Genomic DNA, 20,089 nt, shown 5'->3' on the forward strand with positions numbered 1-20,089 from the left:
CTCCTGGGGCGCAGCGGGCGCCGGGCTCTCACCCCCAGGATTCCATGACTGCGGGTAAGGGAAGGGCAAAAACCCCTCGGTGCGGTCCCTGCGCGTGCAGTCACCGCTACCCCCTCAGACAGCGCGCGGGAGGCGCAGCTCCTATGAGCCCAGTCATGTTTTTTTCCCATCCGGCGGCTGGGCTGGGCGGGGCGCTAGAGGCCGAGCGGTTGTTAAATTCCCGTCAGGCAGTAGCGTGAACAGCTTATTATTGTGTGCTCTGCTTTCCCATCATGCACTGGGACAGGACTCAGGAGGTGTAGGTGGGAGGGGGAGCTGAGTGCCTAGCAGGCAGCTCCGTGATCTGTTTTTCTCTCAGGCAGTGGAGGGGACAGACCTAATCTCGCGCGGGTGGGGGGAGTAGGGTCCTTGTAAGGTCCGCTGGTGGGGTCTGGCGCACGCGGGGAAGTGCGGGCGCGAGAGCGGTGCCCGCGAGGGGGGGCCAGGGGGGGAGGAGGAGACGGAAGCCGGGAAGCTGCCTGAGGTACCGTCCCTAAAGGGCGTTTGTTAAAGGAGTGTCTGGGATCTGGGTGTGAGGCGGGAGGGCTGAGCTTGGCCTGGGCTTGAGACGGGACGGGACGGGAATGGAGCGGTGGGCCGGGTCGGTCTGGGGTTCCCTGTGGGGGGCCGGCTGGGGCCGCTGGCCGGGCTGGGAGCTGTTGGCCGCCTGCGCGGTGATCGGCGTGGTAGGCTGGCTGCTCCGCTTGCTGGACAGGAGGCCGGGCGGCCGGAGGGCTCTGGGGCCGCTCCCCTCGCAACCCCCGCTGCCCGGGGGGAGCCGGCGCTGCAGTGGGAGCCGCCCAGGTGAGAGACTCCGGGGAAGCCGGGAGCGGGAGGGATGAACGGCCGGGCTCTGACGGGGCCGCAGCCTGGGGTAACCGCCCCTATGGCCCCCGCAGATCTCGGGGCCTCCAGGTGCTTCTCCCGGTTCTTCATGGGCCCTTTCTTCCTCGGGGAGTCAGTCCCTCTCGCAGAGCCCCCAGTCTCTGCCGCCTGCCCACCGAGCGCCTCCCCGACCCCTTGCAGGTCCCGACTCCCCTGAGAGCCGTGCAGCTGCTTCGTCGCTTCTCTTCTCGCCGAGCCTGCCACACCCTTGCTCTTTGTCGTGGGGCTGGCCTGCCCCAAACCTCCTTCCCCAGCCTGTGTTCCTCCAGATGCCTCTGGCTACATAGACTTGCCTGCAGGCAGCATTATTGCTTGTCTCCAACTCCCCATCACATGTTATCTGCACCACCCCCAGGGACCACTCTCTTTCTAAGATGTCCCTTCCCTGTTTTTCCTCTCCAATTTCCAGATCCTTTCCCTCTCGCATGTTGTCTGCCCACTGTTTTCTCAATATTGTGTCACTAGTGTCACCCTAGTAATCATCCCTCCTTTTTTCTTCTAGGCTCCCTCTTCCCCACATCTTATCCCAGACACATTTTCTAGTATATTTTTACCACATATGTGGGTGTAAGACTCTTAGATGCCATAGTAATAGGCACTTTAGAAATAGCCAAAACACGGAGTCCCCAGTCATACACATTATTCTTCTGTTGCACACAAATCTTGGCTACTTCTTCACCTGATTTGTAGCTAAAGACAGGGCCGAGTTTTAGGATTGTGCGTTTTAAGGAGGGAAGGATTTTAATGAATCATGAAATCATAGAATATCAGGGCTGGAAGGGACCTCAGGAGGTCATCTAGTCGAACCTCCTGCTCAAAGCAGGACCAATCTCCAATTAAATCATCTCAGCCAGGGCTTTGTCAACCTGACCTTAAAAACCTCTAAGGAAGGAGATTCCACCACCTTCCTAGGTAACCCATTCCAGTGCTTCACCACTCTCCTAGTGAAAACGTTTTTCCTAATATCCAACATAAATCTTCCTCACTGCAACTTGAGGCTCCTTGTTCTGTCATTTGGTACCACTGAGAACAGTCTAGATCAGGGGTCTCAAACTCAAATGACCACGAGGGCCACATGAGGACTAGTACATTGGCCCGAGGGCCACATTTACTGACACCTCCTTCCCCCTGCTGTCCTTGGCCCCACCCTCATTCCATGAAGCCCCACCTCTTCCCTGCTCCCATTCCAACCCCTTCCCTGGAATCCCCACCCCAACTCCGCCCCCCTCCCTGTCCCCAGGGTTGCAGGACGGGTGTGGGGTGTGGCAGGGGCTCAGGGCAGGGAGTTGGGGAATGGGGAACCGCGGCCAATGGGAGCTGCTGGGGGCGGTGCCTGAAGCAACAGCCACACACACCCCTGCGCCCCTCCACTTACCAGAGCCGTGCGGGGGCAGGCCAGGCAGGCAGGGACACGACAGTGCGTGTCAGGCCGGAGCCACTCTAGGTGAACGCTGGGAGAGGGCTGGGGGCTGTGAGGAGCTCGCGGGCCGCAGAGAATAATCCCATGGGCTGTGTGTTTGAGACTCCTGGTATAGATGCATCCTCTTTGGAACCCCCTTTCAGGTACTTGAAAGCAGCTATCAAATCCCCCCTCATTCTTCTCTTCTGCAGACTAAACAGTCCCAGTTCCCTCAGCCTCTCCTCATAAGTCATGTGCTCCAGCTCCTTAATCATTTTTGTTGCCCTACGCTGGACTCTTTCCAATTTTTCCACAAACTTGCTGAGGGGATAGTCCATGCCATCTTCCAGATCATTAATGAAGATACTGAACAAACCTGACCCTTGGGGCACCCCGCTTGATACCGGCTGCCAACTAGACATAGAGCCATTGATCACTACCCATTGAGCCCGATGATGTAGTCAGTTTTCTATCCACCTTATAGTCCATTCGTCCAGCGCATACTTCTTTAACTTGCCAGCAAGAATACTGTGGGAGATCATATCAAAAGCTTTGCTAAAGTCAAGGAATAACACGTCCACTGCTTTTCCCTCATCCACAGAGCCAATTATCTTGTCATAGAAGACAATTAGGTTAGTCAGGCATGACTTGTCCTTGGTGAATCCATGCTGACTGTTCCTGATCACTTTCCTCTAAGTGCTTCAGAATTGATTCCTTGAGGACCTGCTTCATGATTTTTCCAGGGACTGAGGTGAGGCTGATTGGCCTGTAGATCCCCAGATCTTCCTCCTTCCCTTTTTTAAAGATGGGCACTACGTTAGCCTTTTTCCAATCATCCGGGACCTCCCCTTTTCGCCATGAGTTTTCAAAGATAATGATATGATCTCATTGAAATACTTGTCGCAAACTCCAAGAACTTAAAATTCAGTTTTGAATGAGAGAACTGCAAGTTCTTGTATGTTTTGTTAATGTGTGTTCTGCTTGAAGTTGTAAATTTTATTAAGGAGTGTATGTAGCAACTAGTGAAATGTCAATAAAGGTAGGAGTATCCTGGGAAAGTAAGTTGCTTTATCACTCATGTGTTAGTAGTTTTACTGTCTTTGAAAAGGGGATAATGTCTTAGGCCGTTGTTTGCTCATGTCAGATTGATCCTATATTGGGTGAATCGTTTGCTCTTTTGTTGTTTCATACTATTGTAAGAAGGAAAGAGGAAACACTACTTTTGAGATTTCCCCTAGTATTTGGGGAGGGAAAGTCCCTGTTTCATGCAGCTGTTAACACTTAAGTGTTGACCCTCATTTTTTAAAGTCTGCTTAAAATAACTGGCAGGACCCTATATATTAAGCTAGAAAACGTAATTATTGTATTGCTGTCTACACTTCAAATCATTCCATATTTGAAGTTGAAAATATTTTTTGTAAGATAAAAATTAAAATGAAATGAGTTAAGGATAGATTTTTCTCATCTGATACCCAGATGTGTCAGGTTGTCAAAGAATAAATTTTTAGCGTGATTTCTTGGGATTAAAAGTTTAAATCATTAAACTGACGGATATATTTTTTTCATTTGGGGAACATTTTTGTGGTTTTCCCTGTATCGATGTTGTCACTATCATGATAAATTTTGAGTAACTGCCAGGTTATATAAATCAAAGGGTAATTACATGCGACAAAGGTGATTGTACCAAATGAAACTTCAATATCACTTGAAAATCCCACCAGGCACATGATGTCAATTGAAAAGCAAAATTTATTTTTACCACTGAGTTTACATAAATTGTGAAACCTTTAATCTGTGCTGCTTTAACATATCATAGCTTAGGCTGCCTTTGGAATTAGATTTCTACTTCCTGAATATTGAAACAAATGGTTTTATGAAGACACAGACAAATTCAGTAACCCATGGGAAGCAATAAATGTAAAAAAAAAAAAATTGAAATTAAAAATCTTTCATACCAGAATGGCTACCATGTGTCTTTACCAGATTGCTCTTTTTCTACAGTAATCCACGTCAAAAGCTCTTTTTATGTTAGTAACAAGGTCTTGAAACTAGGGCTATGTCTACACTAGCACTTTTGTTGGTGAAAATAGTCAGGGGTGTGAAAAGAAACACCACCCCATACCAACATAAGTTTCACTGACAAAAGCGCCATTTCCGCAGGAGATGCTCTCCTGCTGACATAGCTACTGCCACTCCTTGGTGGTGGTTTAATTATACTGACAGGAGTGCTCTCTCCCGTCAGCATAGAGTGGCTACACGGGAGACCTTGCTGCTGTGCCACTGTAAGATCTGTAGTGTAGACATAGCTTAATATTATTTATTATACCTGCCCATTTTACCATTTCACACTACCACAGATTGAAGTGGTGTAGTGATAACTCTAATGTGCATATGAAATATTCTCTACTTGTTGCATATTTCAGAAAGACTAACTGTTTTCCATTAAGAATTTTAAGTTCTATCTGGAATGTATTCCTTCAGTGTTCCATGGAGGGATTATAATATTTTCTTTTACTATAATTAATTTTAACTTACTGAATCACCAGCCGGCAGCAAATGTAGAATTTTTGCCTGTTTATATAATGCATAACTTTTTTGTTTGTACTATAATTCTATGAGAGAGAAAAGGATTCTGGTCTTAGGGAGCATTTCAGGAAGGCTGTACTGGTTCTGGGTTTTAGAAATAGGAGGAAGTGCTCTAATGAGTCCCTTCCTTGCATTAAATTACTAATGCATTCATTATCCATAAATATTATCAATGCATTCATTATCCATAAGTCTGTAATATTTCCACGCTTAGTTTTGCTTATTTCTCAGCTTGATTGCATTTTTCATCTTCACTGACCGTTCATAGGAAATAAAACTAAATAGTATAGCAGGTTTTAATGTGGCTCCAGCTCCTATCATAGCTGAGTTTTATAACTTTTTTTAATTCATATTGTGAACAAGTTTTGGAGAGGAAGAATGTTCTTGGAATTAAGACTCGGTATCAGGAATGAGGAGATATGATTTTTATTTCCAGCTCTGCTGCAGACTTCTTAAGTGACTTGCCCAAGGTCACACAAGGCTTGCTGATCTGAGAATCCTGTTGAAGTGTATGGGAAGTAGGGGTGCTAATAGAAGGCCCTCAAGAATCAACAGTCTGAGCACTCTAAGACTGATTTCTTCTCTAAAATAGGAATAAAATTCCCGTACCTCAGTGTCCTAGTTAAATTTGTTAGTTTGTAAAGCAGCAATAGTATGTAAAATTCTTGACTGGAAAATGTTACGTAAGTGTAGAATATTCTAACCATTTAACTTTTTAAAGGAGTTTCACCAAAACATTTTTATTCTGTTTAACAAAACACTGGTTTCAAATTCACTTTTTGAAGTGAAATTCATCGTATTTGTTCCTCTTTTCTAAAATGGTATGGCATTTAATGGAGTGCATCATACAGAATCATTCTACATCTTGTGAATAGGGTGCGTTCTGGGAGCTGAAGTCTTTATTAGTCCTGAACTAAAGATATACAAAATATGTCTTGACAAATGTCAGCCCGTGAGCTCTAGAATGTTGCAATATTTAGCTTCATGCAAATAGCACCCTATTTTTTTTTCTGTGCTGTTTTTTAGCTAGGTAAATGGGTTAGAAGGGCAGAATTTTTATAACATTTGAAAATTCTTTTTAGCTGAAGCTAGATATTTAAAATCCACCTGTAATTTTTCCCAATACTAAAACCAACAATTTTTAATGTAGACATGATCGCAATTTTTGACTGGTTTTCTATGTAACTTTATTTATACTTACAAGAATAAACTGCAATTATTTCTTCTAAAATAGACAGGCTTTTAACTCCTTAACTTGGAACCTTCAGGTAGTTACTCATTGATATTTTATTTGAAATGATTTAAGTTTCCATGCATATTTTATCCTTGCACTTTACAGTTTTATCAATGAAAATGGGAAAGAAAAATGAGTTTCTATTTAATTTGTATTAGTTTTGTAGTTTTTACCCTCGGTCTCTAGTTTTACCCTAGACTTAACCATAAATGCACTTCCTACCTTGTGCGCGCAAACAATAAATAGTTGATCTAAAAGAATTCAACCTGCAGAGCACTCCACCTCTATTGGTGTACCAGGATAGAACTATTCAGTGTTGATGTAATAAAAGTGTCAGTTTTCCATACATAGCATGTTCCTCCTACAAAATGGAGGTTCTAACCTATACTGAAGGCTACAGTCATAAATGCTGTTCATAAAACAAAAAGGCAATAATAAACTGACAAATGTATTCTCCAAACTAGTGTTGTTTTGGAGAGCCTATTTTCAGAAATCTCCATCAACCCTCCTGCCTGGAAGGTTTTGTTTGTTTACAAAGGATTAAGATTAAAATATTTTAAATGCTGCATGTCTGGGAAATATAGTTGGCTTAACATAATAGAGAGTCTCTGAAATTAATTCATAAGTATAGCTGTTGCAGAAAACTGAAAGTTTTGGCAAACTGGGTGGGTGAAAAATGGATTTGAAGACTAAGGCCATGTCTACATGTACAGCACTGCAGTGGTGCAGCTGTGCCTAAGGCCTGGTCCACATTAACCCCCCACTTCGAACTAAGATGAGCAGATTCAGCTACGGTAATAACATAGCTGAATTCGAAGTACCTTAGTTCGAACATACTGCGGGTCCAGACGCGGCAGACAGGCTCCCCCGTCGATGCCGCGTACTCCTCTCGCCGAGCTGGAGTACCAGCGTTGACAGCGAGCACTTCCGGGATTGATCCCAGAAGATCGATTGCTTACGGCCGGACTGGGAAGTAAGTGTAGACCTGCCCTAAGCAGCTGCAGCGCATCTGGTGAAGATGCTCTATGACAACATGAGTGCTCTTGTATTGGCATAATAAAACCACGTCCGTGAGTGGCAAAAGCTATGTTGACAGGAGAAGCTCTCCCGCCGACATAGTGCTGTCCACACTGGCACTATGTCAGGACATTTATTCACACGCTTGAGTGACAGAAGTTCTAACGACATATACTGCAGTATAGACATAGCTTTAATTATTGCTTGAAAACACAGTGCTTAAAACAATTTAAAGGAGTAGTAATGCTGCAAAAATGAAAACCTTTTTTGATTAAAAAAAAAAAAAACGGGCAGGAATTGTGTCCTGATGCCATGGTATGCAAATACAACCTTTCAGATCTCCAGATTTATTCCTACCTTCTGTAGAATAGGGACTTGACTTTTGATAGTAAATATGAGATAAATATGGCCCATACTAGTTGGATCTATTTATAACAATGTCTCAGCTTCCTCCCAAAAATAATTACTTTATTTAAATGTGTTTAATAATATGGTCACTTGAGGTGAAGTATATTTCAGTTTAGTTTAACTGTTTTATGATTTGTGCTCTCCTTGCTTTCTCACCCCAATGTGCTAATAAGATAGATATGTGGCAAAATAAAGGGATAGTTTAGTAGGGTAGTTGCTGTTTAAGGAAAAAATACAAAGGCCAAACAGCATGACAGTGCAATTTAGTTTTCCCTCAGAAACACTCTTCCAGACTCTATAGTAGGAAAAAGCTGTAGTCTTTATGGTATCTTGTAGTATACTGTGAGGTGATCTTTAAAGCATGTGTACCATTTGGCACCAATAAACTGTAATCACACATCTTAAACTTAGTTATGGTCTTCAGAGTAAAGTTCCATGTGTGGGTTTTGATGGTAAGAAATGTAATAGTTTACACTGAGATGATATTTGCTTGCAGCCTCCGCTTCCTGACTGAATGCGGAAGCTGTGAGCATGGGTATTAGAGGCAGAGAACCATGCAAGATAACAGGCAGTGTGTCATAGTGGAGGCTATGCCTGTAGGAAGAGAATTCCTGTGCTACCCCCATAACTCTGGGGTGGATGGGTCAGAGGCAAAATGAAGTGTTGGTGGTGGAGAGAGAAATCTGGCAAGGTGACCAGTTATACTTCCAGTTGTTTGCGCTAAGAACAGGGAGAGGAGAAGAGCCATTTTAGTTTCTAAAAAAATGTTTTTCTGTGTTGACTGGAAAAATGTTATACTGCCTTTGTGCAACCTACATAGTTCTCACCCTCATGAGCAGATAAGTTATTTTAGTTATGTCATGCTTTCCCCTGCATTTAATAAAATATTTCAATAGTCAGAAAAGAGCAGAGTGTTTGTAGCTACAGTTGATGTCACTTTGTATTTTTTCCAGGTGAAATAACAATGGATACTATATTGTCTCGACTGAAGAAGCTAGCGCCTGATGATCTTAGAGAAGAAATTGTGAAAGCTGGACTGAAGTGTGGACCTATTACCTCAACCACCAGGTTTATTTTTGAAAAAAAATTGGCTCAGTTTTTGTTGGAACAACAGGGAGGGTTGGAGATCAATGCATCCACTGTTTCAAAGAAATCTTCTGAAAACAGTGCATTTGATAGTAGCCAGTCAGAAATACAAAGAGCTTTGAAATCTACTGCAGTGAACCACAAGAGTCATATAAACGTCTCTGAAGAGGGAGACTTTGGGTACAATATGGGCCTGAATCCCCCAGAAGAGGAAGCTGTAATGCACAAGACCTGTTCTGCATCAGTCTGTGGAGCAGTAGATGTTGATTCACAAATAAATGCTCAGACACCATCTAGAGATCCTCCTCTATACTATGGCGTATGTCCCGTTTATGATGACATATTGGCAAGAAATGGTAATTTACATTTACAGTTTCATATGTTTGACTGTTTTTGAAGGTCAGAGATAGCATGTGCCTTTTACATTACATATTACAAAAGAAACTAATGTTTTCCAGCTTGTGTATTCCTTTTTTAGGTACAAAGTGTTATTACTCCTGGGGGGAATTCAGCGTCAAAAAATTAAAAATTCTGTGCACGGTATTTTAGAATTCTGCATATTTTATCAAATAATGCAATATAAATAATTTATATAACGTACATTTATATGGTACTTTACAACATTGATTAACACATTATTTTGCCCCAGCGAACATATTGTAAGTTATTTTGCAGCTTCTTCTGGTCTGTGAAACAAGAATTGTCCCAAGGTCTTCACGTATTGTTTTAAATTCGATGTATTCACCAGTATTTTCATTTTCAGTGTTTAGAATTTATAAACAGGGCCCTGTGTAAATCATGATTTTTTTAAATTTATTTCTTAAAGAAAATTCATGACTGTAAATGGCAAAGTATTGAATTTCACGGAGTTAGTATGGAATTAATTTTACAAGTAAATTTACTCAATTTCAAGGATGGAATTAATTTTACAGATAACATTAGTAAATTTTGATGTTTTCATTTTTTAAACAGTCATGGATTGGGGACTTTTAATTATTTACGCTGGACCCTACTTATAAATTCTTGTCTATTTTTAATTAGATTGGGATCTGTGTATGAGTTGATAATTTTTTTTAATGGCAGTTTGCAATTATTTTGGAGGTTTTACACTGTTTGCTTGTTTGAAGGTTTTGTCTAGAAGTGATAGGAAAAAACAGTAAGCATCCCTTCCATTGTATAGAATCCCGGTTATAAGTCATTCCACTTATTCTACCATAACAGCTGGCATTCATGAGCATCTAGATGTCACTCAGGCGGAAAAAAAATAATTTCTCTCCTTATCTTCTCTCACTTTTACACCACCTCTCAACAAGAACAAAAAAAAAATCAATCAGAAAAGAAACAGTCAACCCTTGTTTATGTAGGTTTGAACTGATAGCATCAGTAGTTTATTACCAAGTTCTATATATTCCTTCACATCTCATAGCCATGTGATATCGCAAGGCCTAGATCATATAATTCTTTCTTATTTACTCATTTGATGCAGCCTAAAATAAGATATTACCAAATTTCTCGGTTCTAAGATGTCAAGAAAACAATTCAGAATATCTTCTGAAAGAAGATAGGGGCTCTTACACTCTGAAGCAGTGGTAATTTATTCCTCCTCAAGAATGTCCTGCTCTTTATGATCAATCCAGTGTCCAACAGAATAGAATATTACTTAATAAAAAGCTTAGGACACGGTGGAAGGTTCTGTGTTGGGAAGTCTTCAAATTATGACAGTCACTTTTATAGTAGATCTTCCTATACAAAAGAATATTGAAAAGAATTCATGACTATATATGTTAGCTTTTGATCTTGATTTGAGACATTTATATCTCACTTGGTGAAGATGGTAAGTCATCTTTTTTAAGAGAGATTGATGCTCTTGTGCTATTAATACCATTGCATCTCTGCCTCTAGCAAAAGTTCCTGAAAACATTGCAGTGACATCACATATTATGTTCCATCCAATCTGGCACTGGTTGGAAGTGATGAAATTCTGCCTACCTAGTTTTAGAGGTAAAATTTATAAAGGTCACTTGCAGCATTAGCAGGTATGTTCTTTATTACAGACTGCATCTAGCATACCATGTTTGGTAAGTAAACATAATTTGGGAACAAAGCTTGAAGGCCAGTTTGAAAACTTTGTACTCTGATTTCCATGATTAAATTTGACCTTGAAGTGTGGTGTTATGGAGAGAACTTAATTTTGGTTCTACTGTTTCTATTCCAGAAAAAGTGCATGTTTATGATGATAGAAAGGAAGCTCTGCAAGCTGTTAAAATGATTAAGGGCTCCCGATTTAAAGCTTTCTCCAACAGAGAAGATGCTGAGAAATTTGCAAAAGGAATATGTGATTACTTCCCATCTCCAAGCAAATCATCCTTATCTTTATCTCCAGTGAAAATAGGACCATTATTTAACAGAGGTGAGTAAAAGCATATGTCTGTATAGACTAAATTCATGCGTTGTCGTATAATAACTTTTTTTGGGAGGTGGGGGAGAGTTTTGACATCACAAAACTTGCTAATCAGTATGATAGCAGATGAGCCCTTCACAAATGCAGAGTGCAGAGTAAAGGTTTGGAATCTTAAATTAAAATTGTTTTCAACCTTTTCTTTAAGGTAAGGGAGATCTTAATCCAGTATTGCGGATCTAAGTTTAGTCCAAATGAGACTGCTATCATTGTGTATAGAGAAATGACAGCCCATGTTTAATCTGTCCATTAATATGAGAAAAAGCTAGAAATATGCAACAGAAATCCATTGCTACTCTGTCAGCTAGAGAATTCTGAAATCTCCTGCATAGTCATAGGTAACTGTTTCCTAGAAATTCAAAAGACCAAGAATTATGTTCAGAAACAAAATAAAGTGTATTTTTGATATATTGGCAACTGTACCATTACTGTGTCCTAAAGAATGAGCATGGAATCAGATTGGAGTTGTGGGATCTATTGAAGTTGGCTGCTTCTTGATTTAAGACTAAGAGAAAAGGATAATTGTATTATTTGTATTATTGTACTGTCTCGGAGCCCTCGTCATTGACCAGGACTCTTACTAGGTGCTGTACAAACGCAAAAGATCTTGGCTAGATTTCCTTCCATTGTCTTCAGTTGTTTTCAGTCCAATTATCGTAAAATAAATTGGTCTTATTCAGAGTTGAGTTCAATCATGCCAATAGCCACATGGATTATGAAGCAAACTTATTGTGCATTGTTTTACTAAAGCTAACATAAAATATGTTTTACACAGCCCATATACATGTTGCCTATTGCAGTACGGACAGGTGTGGTAGGATTTTATTTTATTTTATTTATTGATTTTTCAACCAATATTCTTTCTAATCATTTACATTTTTTAATTGGGAAGATATTTTAAAAATCACCGTAATTGTACATTCAAACCTTACTGAGTTGACAGGTTCCTAACAGGTTCAGAAATAAAATCATTAAATTTGATCATATTTCATAATGTTCTTAATTGATAGAATTGACAGCAAAAGAACAAATCACTTACAAGTTCAACATATATTTTTAATTTTCTTTGTAAATTTTGATTTTTGCAAAATAATTTTTTCTTTTTGCATGGATACAGACTGGCAATGATCAGTTTCACCAGTTAAAATCAAAGCCTTGAAAACTCTATGTGTATACTACGTTATAGCAAAAGGAAATTATAGTTGTTTCCCCATTACAAACTGCTAGTATTTAATGAACAAACATTTGTGGTCTTACTCTAAAAATTTGAAATTAAAAGCATATTTCAGTGGCAGAGGATATGAAAATAACATATTTTGGAGAAAATGCATCAAGAATAATATAAAACTTTTTTTGTTTTGTTAGATGGCTTATGCTCCCCTGAGACAGAAACAGTTAATAAAGAAAGAGCCAACAGTTATAAAAGTCCCCGTACCCAGGACCTTACTGCCAAACTTCGGAAAGCTGTAGAGAAAGGAGATGAAGCAACATTTTCAGAACTTATCTGGAGTAACCCACGCTATCTGATTGGATCTGGAGACAACCCAACAGTTGTACAAGTAAGAATGTTTTCCAAAGTAGAATTGGAAAAATCCCTTGAATGCTGTCAGATACACTCTCTCTGATAGGCATGACTGTTCTCTGCCTTGTAAAAAAAAGACCGTAAGGGCAGGAAGGAGGCAGTCTTAACAGAAAGCTAGATGTTGGGGGGACATGGAAAATTACAGTAGGGTCACCAGAGCAACAAGAGTCAAATCAGTGGGGGAATCTGCTCAACATCTTAGATGTCTATACACAAATGTGAGGCGTATGGGGAATAAACAGGAAGAACTGGAAGTATTCCTACATAAGCTAAATTATCACTTGGCATTGCAGATACTTGGGATAAATCTCATGACTGGGTTATTGATATGGAGAGAGAGTTTTTTCATGAAGCACAGGTAGGGAGAAAAAGGAGGAAGTGTTGTCTATATGTCAAGAATAGATACCTTTGTTCTGAGGTTCAGGAGGAGGTGAGAGGCAGATCAGTTGAAAGTCACTAGGTCAGCACTCTCACAGGAGGCTGAACTTGATGGCCTCTCAAGTTCCCTTTCAGCCCTACATTTCTATGATTCTGTAACTGGCGTGGCTGTTAGATTTTTTTCATGTATGCCACCATGGGCAGTCTTATCCTATAGAAAGCTATTGAAGATCCTGCTGGCTGAATCCTGATTCTTCTGTAAGTCCAGCAAGTCAGGCTAAATTTGTAGGCTATTGCTAAGGTTAAGAATTTGTCATGGTTATTTTCAGTAAAGTCACAGACAGGTTGCGGGCAATAAACAAAAATTCACAGGAGCTGTGACCAGTCTGACTTACTAAAAATAACAGGGGAGCGAGGGCTGGGGGAGGTGGAAAGATGAATGATAGCTGGATCCCCATGGGGGGAAAAATGACAGCCCCAGCTATACCACCATGGGTGGGTTCACCGCCCCGTCTCCAACCTCCGCTGCTGCCATGGGAGGAGGCGGGGGACGCCCAACTCTGGCTGCAGCAGCGGAGGATGGAGGGGGGTGCACAGCCACGGCTCCGGCCCCTGCTGAAGTCATGGGGAGAGGGGGAGCATACAGCCCTGGCTCCTGCCGCAGCTGCAAGGAGGGCATACTGCCCCTGCTTTGGCTGAAGCCACAGGTCGGGGATGCACAGCTGAGTCACAGAGGTCTGGTAAAGTAATGGAATCCATGACCTCTGTGACTAAATTGTATCTTTAGCTGTTGCCTTGAATGACCTAGTGAAGAGTCACAGCTGGGCTTCCAGGTTTGGGGAAGTGTTTGGCATCATTCCAATGGAATAGGGCTTAAGTTGTCCCTGAACAAACTATAGGCACCCAGCTAGACAGGTGAATCACCGACACCAGAACAGGTTGAGGCTGTGTAATTTTTGGTGTTTTGATGTGCTGCTGAGGTTGGTGTTGGCTTTCCTTGCTACTCTGGACTACCAGACTGACAAGTGAGTCATTGCCTCTGCTGAAGAAATAAGTTTGATCCACATCAAGAGGAACCTATTTGATACCTACTGTGCAGCATGTTCTGCCCTAGATGCTGAAAGCAATCCGAGAAGGCATCCCGTTATCCCAGTTCTGTTGTGGCTAGTGTGCTCATTTCCCAGAGCAGAAGGAAATATTGATAAACCTGCTGTCTCCTCTCATAATGAGTTTTTTCCATCCACTTTAGTACAATGAAGTAGTGTTTGCAGTGTTGACCATGGGAGTTCAAAGCAAATGAATGTCAAGGTCTCTGTCCAGGCTGACAGAGGGCAAATGAGTCAAAGCATTGAACACCAGTACTGTTGACACAGTCTGTGCCTGAGGCCTTGGTGCAGCTGATATCAGTGTAGGCTTTGGCAGCCTCATGCTTCTATCCTCAGTATTGATGCAAAAGTGGATGATGCCTGCTGTAGGGGACTGAATGAAGTGCTATTTGGACACAAGATACAGAGAAGTTGTCTGAAGCTATGTACATCTATGCTAGAAAGAGAGAGCTAGTGGAACAGAATGACACTATGAAATGAACCCCAAGATAGGGAGAGACAAACTAAGGAAGGGGTGGGCAAACTTTTTGGGCCAAGGGCCACATCTGGGTGGGGAAATTGTATGCAGGGCCAGGGCAGGGGATTTGGGTGCGGGGTGTGGGATGGGGTGCGGTGTGCAGGAAGGGGCTCAGGGCAAGGGATTGGGGCAGAGGAGGGGTGCGGGTTTTTGGGGGGGCTCAGGGAAGGGGATTGGAGTGCAGGAGGGGGCTCAGGGCAGGGATTGGGGTGCAGGGTGCAGCAGGGAGCTCAGGGCAGGGAGTTGGGGTACGAGGTGCAGGCAAGGGGCTTAAGGCAGGGAGTTAGGGGGTGGGGTGCGAGCTCCGGGGTGGCAGCGGCCCTGCGCTGCTCCAGGAAGCAATGCGGCCCCCTGGGGGGGGGAGGAGGGGCAGAGAGCTCTGCGTGCACTGCCCTTTCCACATCTCCAGGTACCTTCCCCGAAGGTCCCATTGGCCACGGTTCCCCATTCCCGGCCAATGGGAGCTGTGGGGGCGGTGCCTGGAGCCAAGGGCAACGCACGTGGAGCCCTCTCCCCACCCCTCCCACCCCCGCCCGGGGGCCACTTCTGAGAGGCAGTCCCACAGGAGGCAGTCCTGCGGGCCGGATCCAAAGCCCTGAGGGGCCGGATCTGGCCTGCGGGCCGTAGTTTGCCCACAATTAGCCGTTACTATAAAGAACCTGTAGTAGTGAAGGTGTGCACAGATCCAAAGCTCTGCACCAACACTAACAATACCTTTGGCAGCTCTTTCAATATAAGGGTGAAACTAAGGGTTAGGTATTGCAGTACTTAATACATTTTTACTTTTGTTTTCAGAACAGAACTGTGTGTTTAAAATCCCTGCTTGGTGTCTTAATAAGTAACCAAACTCTTAAGCCATTATCTGTAAGAGTGTTTATAGGTATGGGCTTTTCTTAAAGAATGTCTGATTCAACTACCAGAATACATAAAATGAGACATACACTTTTCCTAATATAAAAAGTAGACTTAGGATTTTAAAATATTCTTTATTTTTGCTAAGAAGTCCTCTTAGTTCATAATACTAGTTAAATTTTAATGTACATGGACAGAAAGCTGTTGCCTAGGAGCAGAGTTGAATTCAAGCCTGTAGTAGTATGAACACTTAGAGATATTGCTGAGAGAGTAGTTCTGTTAGAACAGAATCTAATGTTAGTTGAAAGCAAACAGAAACCTGAGAATTCTCTAACTTTTCCTAAGTATTCTGTTCCTACTTTTTCCCTTCATGCATTATTAACCTGCAGGATTTTTTAAAATGTTGGATGGCTGCTTAACTATTTCCTGAAATAAGAAGTTTGCAGTTTTTGTTTTACAACTACTCCAAAAAGGTTGGAGTGCAGAAGTTGAGCACGTCTCTGAGGGTGGGGTTAGCTTCATATCGTTCAGTAATGATGAACTCTTACCAACCATGTAGTATTAAGGAAGGCTGGAATTGCTTGAAACCCATTGAATAACTGTTTGTAACATAGGGCAAATGCTGGGTCATTAAGCAGGCCTTGTGGCGTCTTGACGAAGCACTGCTTATCTGTTTTCCTCTCTGAAAAAAATTGCCAAAATGCTACTCTAGACCCACAATCTTTAGAACTGAGGAGATTTACCAGTAGGCTGACACTTTATCAGAGTTAATTTTATATGCAGTATACAATAAAATTTGTAGTATGTATAGCAAACTGAACTTTAAATTTATGGATTTAATTTTCTCTTGTTGAAGTTATTATGAAGTTCAGAATGTCAGGTGATACTCCTTTTAAAGGTATACTGGCCCCCTTTCACTTCTGTCCTAAGCATTTAGTGGGTTTAAGGCCAGAGTACTGTCAGCTATAAGGATAACTCGGATAACTTAAAATCTTACCAAAATTGTGCAATATGTCATCGTAAAAATGTTTTGATACTAATTTTTAAACTACAGTAAAAGCTTTTTTTAACTGGCATGGTGGGAGAACGGGGGGTGCCAGTAAATTAAAAATGCCAGTTAACTCCGAGGGAGGGGTTTGGAATGCAGGTTAGGGGTGTGAGAGGGTCTGTGGGACTTGGGTCCAGGAGCAGGTTTGGGGTAGGGGGTTGGGGTGTGGCAGGAGGCTTGGGGTGCTGGATGGGGGGGCACTCACCTCCGACTCCCCGTCCCTGCTGCTCCTGGCAGAGGCGCAGCCAGGCAGCTCTGTCTGCAAGCAGGCGCTGCCTCTGTCTGCAGGCGCCGCCTCCCGCAGATCGCATTGGCTGGGAACTGCGGCCAATGGGCTGGGAATCGCAAAGTCAGCGCTCGGGATGTGGGGATGGAAGCAGCATGCCTGCAGAGCCATCTAGCCATGCCTCTGCCAGCAACAGCAGGGATGGGGAGCTGCCCAAGGTGAGTGCCCCCCCACATCCGGCACCCCGAGCCCCTCCCGCACCCCAACCCCCTGTCCCAAGCCCCCTCCCAGACCCAAACTCCCTCCCAGGGCACACCCCGCAGCCCCTCTCATGCCCCAGCCCCCTGCCAGCTCTGCACCAATGCCACTATAAACCAGACTTTCAGTGCTGATCAGAAATGCTGGTTTATAGAGCTTGCCAGTTGGTGACGTGCCGGATAAAAGAGCTTTTACTGTACTTTTTTTTAACATGAAAATATTTCCTTAAAAAGCAAAAAATCTTTAAAATAAGACTGAATGATACACCCGTAGCTAGTTTTTGCTGTCAGATTAATTAAGTTTAGCAAGGGAAGCAAGCTGTTTAGATTTCAAATGGTTCTTAATGTTTGTGTTTTCTTTTCAGGAAGGGTGTAGGTACAATGTCATGCATGTTGCTGCCAAGGAGAATCAAGCTGGCATCAGCCAGTTGCTGTTAGACACTTTGGAAAATCCTGAATTTATGCGGCTCATGTATCCAGACGATGATGAAGTAATGTTGCAGGAGCGCATTAGATATATAGTTGACCTTTACCTTAATACACCGGATAAAATGGTGAGAGCTAAATATCTGCTAGGACGCTCATTTGTTATGAAAAGGAGAGCATGAGTGTCCTGGAGCATTGTCACTGCTAGTATTCTAGTAGCAAAAATTAACAAGTTGTGTCCTGATTTGTTTTTTTTAATCTTTTTTTTTAAAGAGCCCTATAGATTAATCATGGTGATGGCTCTATTTTTAGAATGGAAAAAATAAAATAAATATATGGGTTTGGTCACATCATGTTTCCAAATATATACTAAGTCTGGGTAATGAATGAGAAGCTGAGAATGTTCAATGAAGGTATATGGTTTTTTGTTTTTTTTTTTCCCCTGTGTTGTAGGTATTTGATACTCCATTGCATTTTGCATGCAAGTTTGGGAATCTGGATGTGGTTAATGTGCTTACCTCGCACCCAGACATTGTAAAAAATCCAAGGAACAAGTATGGTCAAACTCCAGCAGAAGTAAGTTTCTCTACATCCACATTGGAAGCAGATCTGTGATAATTTCAGCTGTACATCAATATAATTTTTGATTTTTAGGGTTCAAGCACAGATCCCCTGACTAATGTAGGTAGATTCTTGCTTGAGAATGTTAGGTTATTAGGATTCGAATATACCATCTCTAGTGCTGGAATAAATTTTTAGTATTGATTGCATCTGTGGGAAGGTTCTAGTTTGTGGCTCTCTAGAATTTCCTACTTCCAAGTTGTATCATATTTAATGGCCTGTCCCAACAAAGGACTTTTTAGTTTAGATTTGAATGTGAAAGCTGCAAGTTTTGATTTGTTGAACAACGCTCCACGTTGGTGGAGGCAAATCATACAGTTCTTACTGGAATGTTGACAGAAAACTTACTTATAGGAAAGACTGAAATGTGTTTCCAGTTTAAAAAAAAAAAAGCAGTGTATAGGGGTGTGCGTGTGGATGATATGTCTGAAGGAGCAGGGGATCCTTTTGTATTCAAAAAAAGACATGGACATGGGAATTACAAAATAATGTTGAGGGCTTTGCTAATTAAACACTGACAAACATTTTTGCTAACATTTCTTCTAACAGGTAATCTGTGAAAGAAACAAAAATAAATCGATGGAACTGAAAGAGAAAATAAGAGAATATTTGAAAGGTTTGTATTCAGAACTTTAATATGTAATCTTTGTTGTGTATGCAACGTCCAAAAATGTTAATTTGGTTGTCATTCTGTCTTATACTTTCATATTTATGTTTAGTAGTGTTCCTGTTGACCAGTTGGTTTTGATAAACAGTGCTCTTACTATGAGAGAAACTTTAGTGCTACCAAGGAACAGGAAAAATGTCTTAAACTGGATGACCTGTTGATCAGTATTTAGAGATTATAGAATAGACAGTAATCCTCACACCCTTGTGAGGTAGGTATTATCCCCATTTTACTGATGAGGAATCTGAGGCAGAGATTTTAGGCTACTCAATTACAAAAGGCTGCACAAGGAATCATCATAAAGTGAGGGATTCATCTTGTTTCCTAGTGGTTGTCCTTAAATGCCAGATACATGGATGTACATTTTCACAGCATGCATGTTTAGAAAGTGCTAAAGATCCTCAGGAAGCAGATATGTCAGTACAGCAATTCCTTTTTTGTGAAAGGGACCTAAAATAAAATCTTCAGCATTGAATAAGTATTAGAAGCAGTGAGTTTTAATTAAAAGATGAAGACTTTTGCTAGTGAAATTAAGTCAAATTTCTAGGCATGCAGATGTACTGACATTTTAAATATATTCCAGAAAGAGGCAGCAAACTACTGTAACACTAGATTCTTAAAAAAAAATCATATATTGTTTTATTTTTAGGTCGATATTATGTGCCACTCTTGCGAGCAGAAGGCAATTCCTCAGCTCCAGTGATTGGTGCACCTTGGTCACCTGATCAGTCAGATGATAACCCCCTTACAGCTTTACCTAAACACAGTGGCAGCCCCAAAGATCCAGTTTTGTCAGTGAGAGCTTTTGCAGGCCCAATGACCCCCTCCAAGGTAAGGATATAATGAAGATGTCATAAAACCAAATGCTTTCCTAATTCTCTTGTGGCTTTCAAAATACAGTAATTTGAGCTCAAGCTGATGGCTCCTTCATTGGCATAGCCTGTTAGTTTTGGAGACCCCACTAAGGGTTCAGCATCATTGCTCTTTTTTTCCAGAAAAAACATGGATTTTTACCATGGGGGGGGAGGGGGGTGTTGGTTATGTTTGTACCATTTTTGGAACCCTCTTAACAGATGATTGTGGAGCTTTGGTATCTGAGGAGGCTGTGTGTATCAGGAAGTGGGAAAATGTGGTAAAAATAAAGAAATAGTTGAAAACTCTTGTTTTCCTACTGGGACCTAGTTAAATATTCTGAGATGCAGATGACTCTTGATGTATCTTCTGGATCTGTACAGTCCTTGCAGATAAGTGCCCTGGTTTCCCCTGCCTGAAACTAAAACTGATTTTAGAGGTAACT

At 41.9% G+C, this 20,089-nt stretch overlaps 1 protein-coding gene across 2 annotated transcripts in view; it reads left to right on the plus strand.

Annotated features, from left to right (window-relative positions):
* Positions 1-452: 452 nt before the first annotated feature.
* The window catches only part of ANKLE2 (ankyrin repeat and LEM domain containing 2), a 33,036-nt gene continuing 13,399 nt past the window's right edge, over positions 453-20,089 (plus strand). The window contains exons 1-8 of one of the 2 annotated variants that reach the window (XM_034791604.1): positions 453-523; positions 8,522-9,010; positions 10,870-11,064; positions 12,478-12,671; positions 17,444-17,632; positions 17,958-18,080; positions 18,675-18,741; positions 19,442-19,623. In XM_034791604.1, coding sequence (XP_034647495.1) covers positions 8,533-9,010; positions 10,870-11,064; positions 12,478-12,671; positions 17,444-17,632; positions 17,958-18,080; positions 18,675-18,741; positions 19,442-19,623 — 1,428 coding nt within the window. In that variant the 5' untranslated portion in view covers positions 453-523; positions 8,522-8,532. Of the gene's footprint in view, positions 524-576; positions 844-8,521; positions 9,011-10,869; positions 11,065-12,477; positions 12,672-17,443; positions 17,633-17,957; positions 18,081-18,674; positions 18,742-19,441; positions 19,624-20,089 lie in introns of those variants that run through there. The other variant, XM_034791603.1, reaches the window with a different exon arrangement.

This window comes from Trachemys scripta, chromosome 15 (genome assembly GCF_013100865.1).
Source record: "Trachemys scripta elegans isolate TJP31775 chromosome 15, CAS_Tse_1.0, whole genome shotgun sequence".
Classification (NCBI taxonomy): Eukaryota; Metazoa; Chordata; order Testudines; family Emydidae; genus Trachemys; species Trachemys scripta.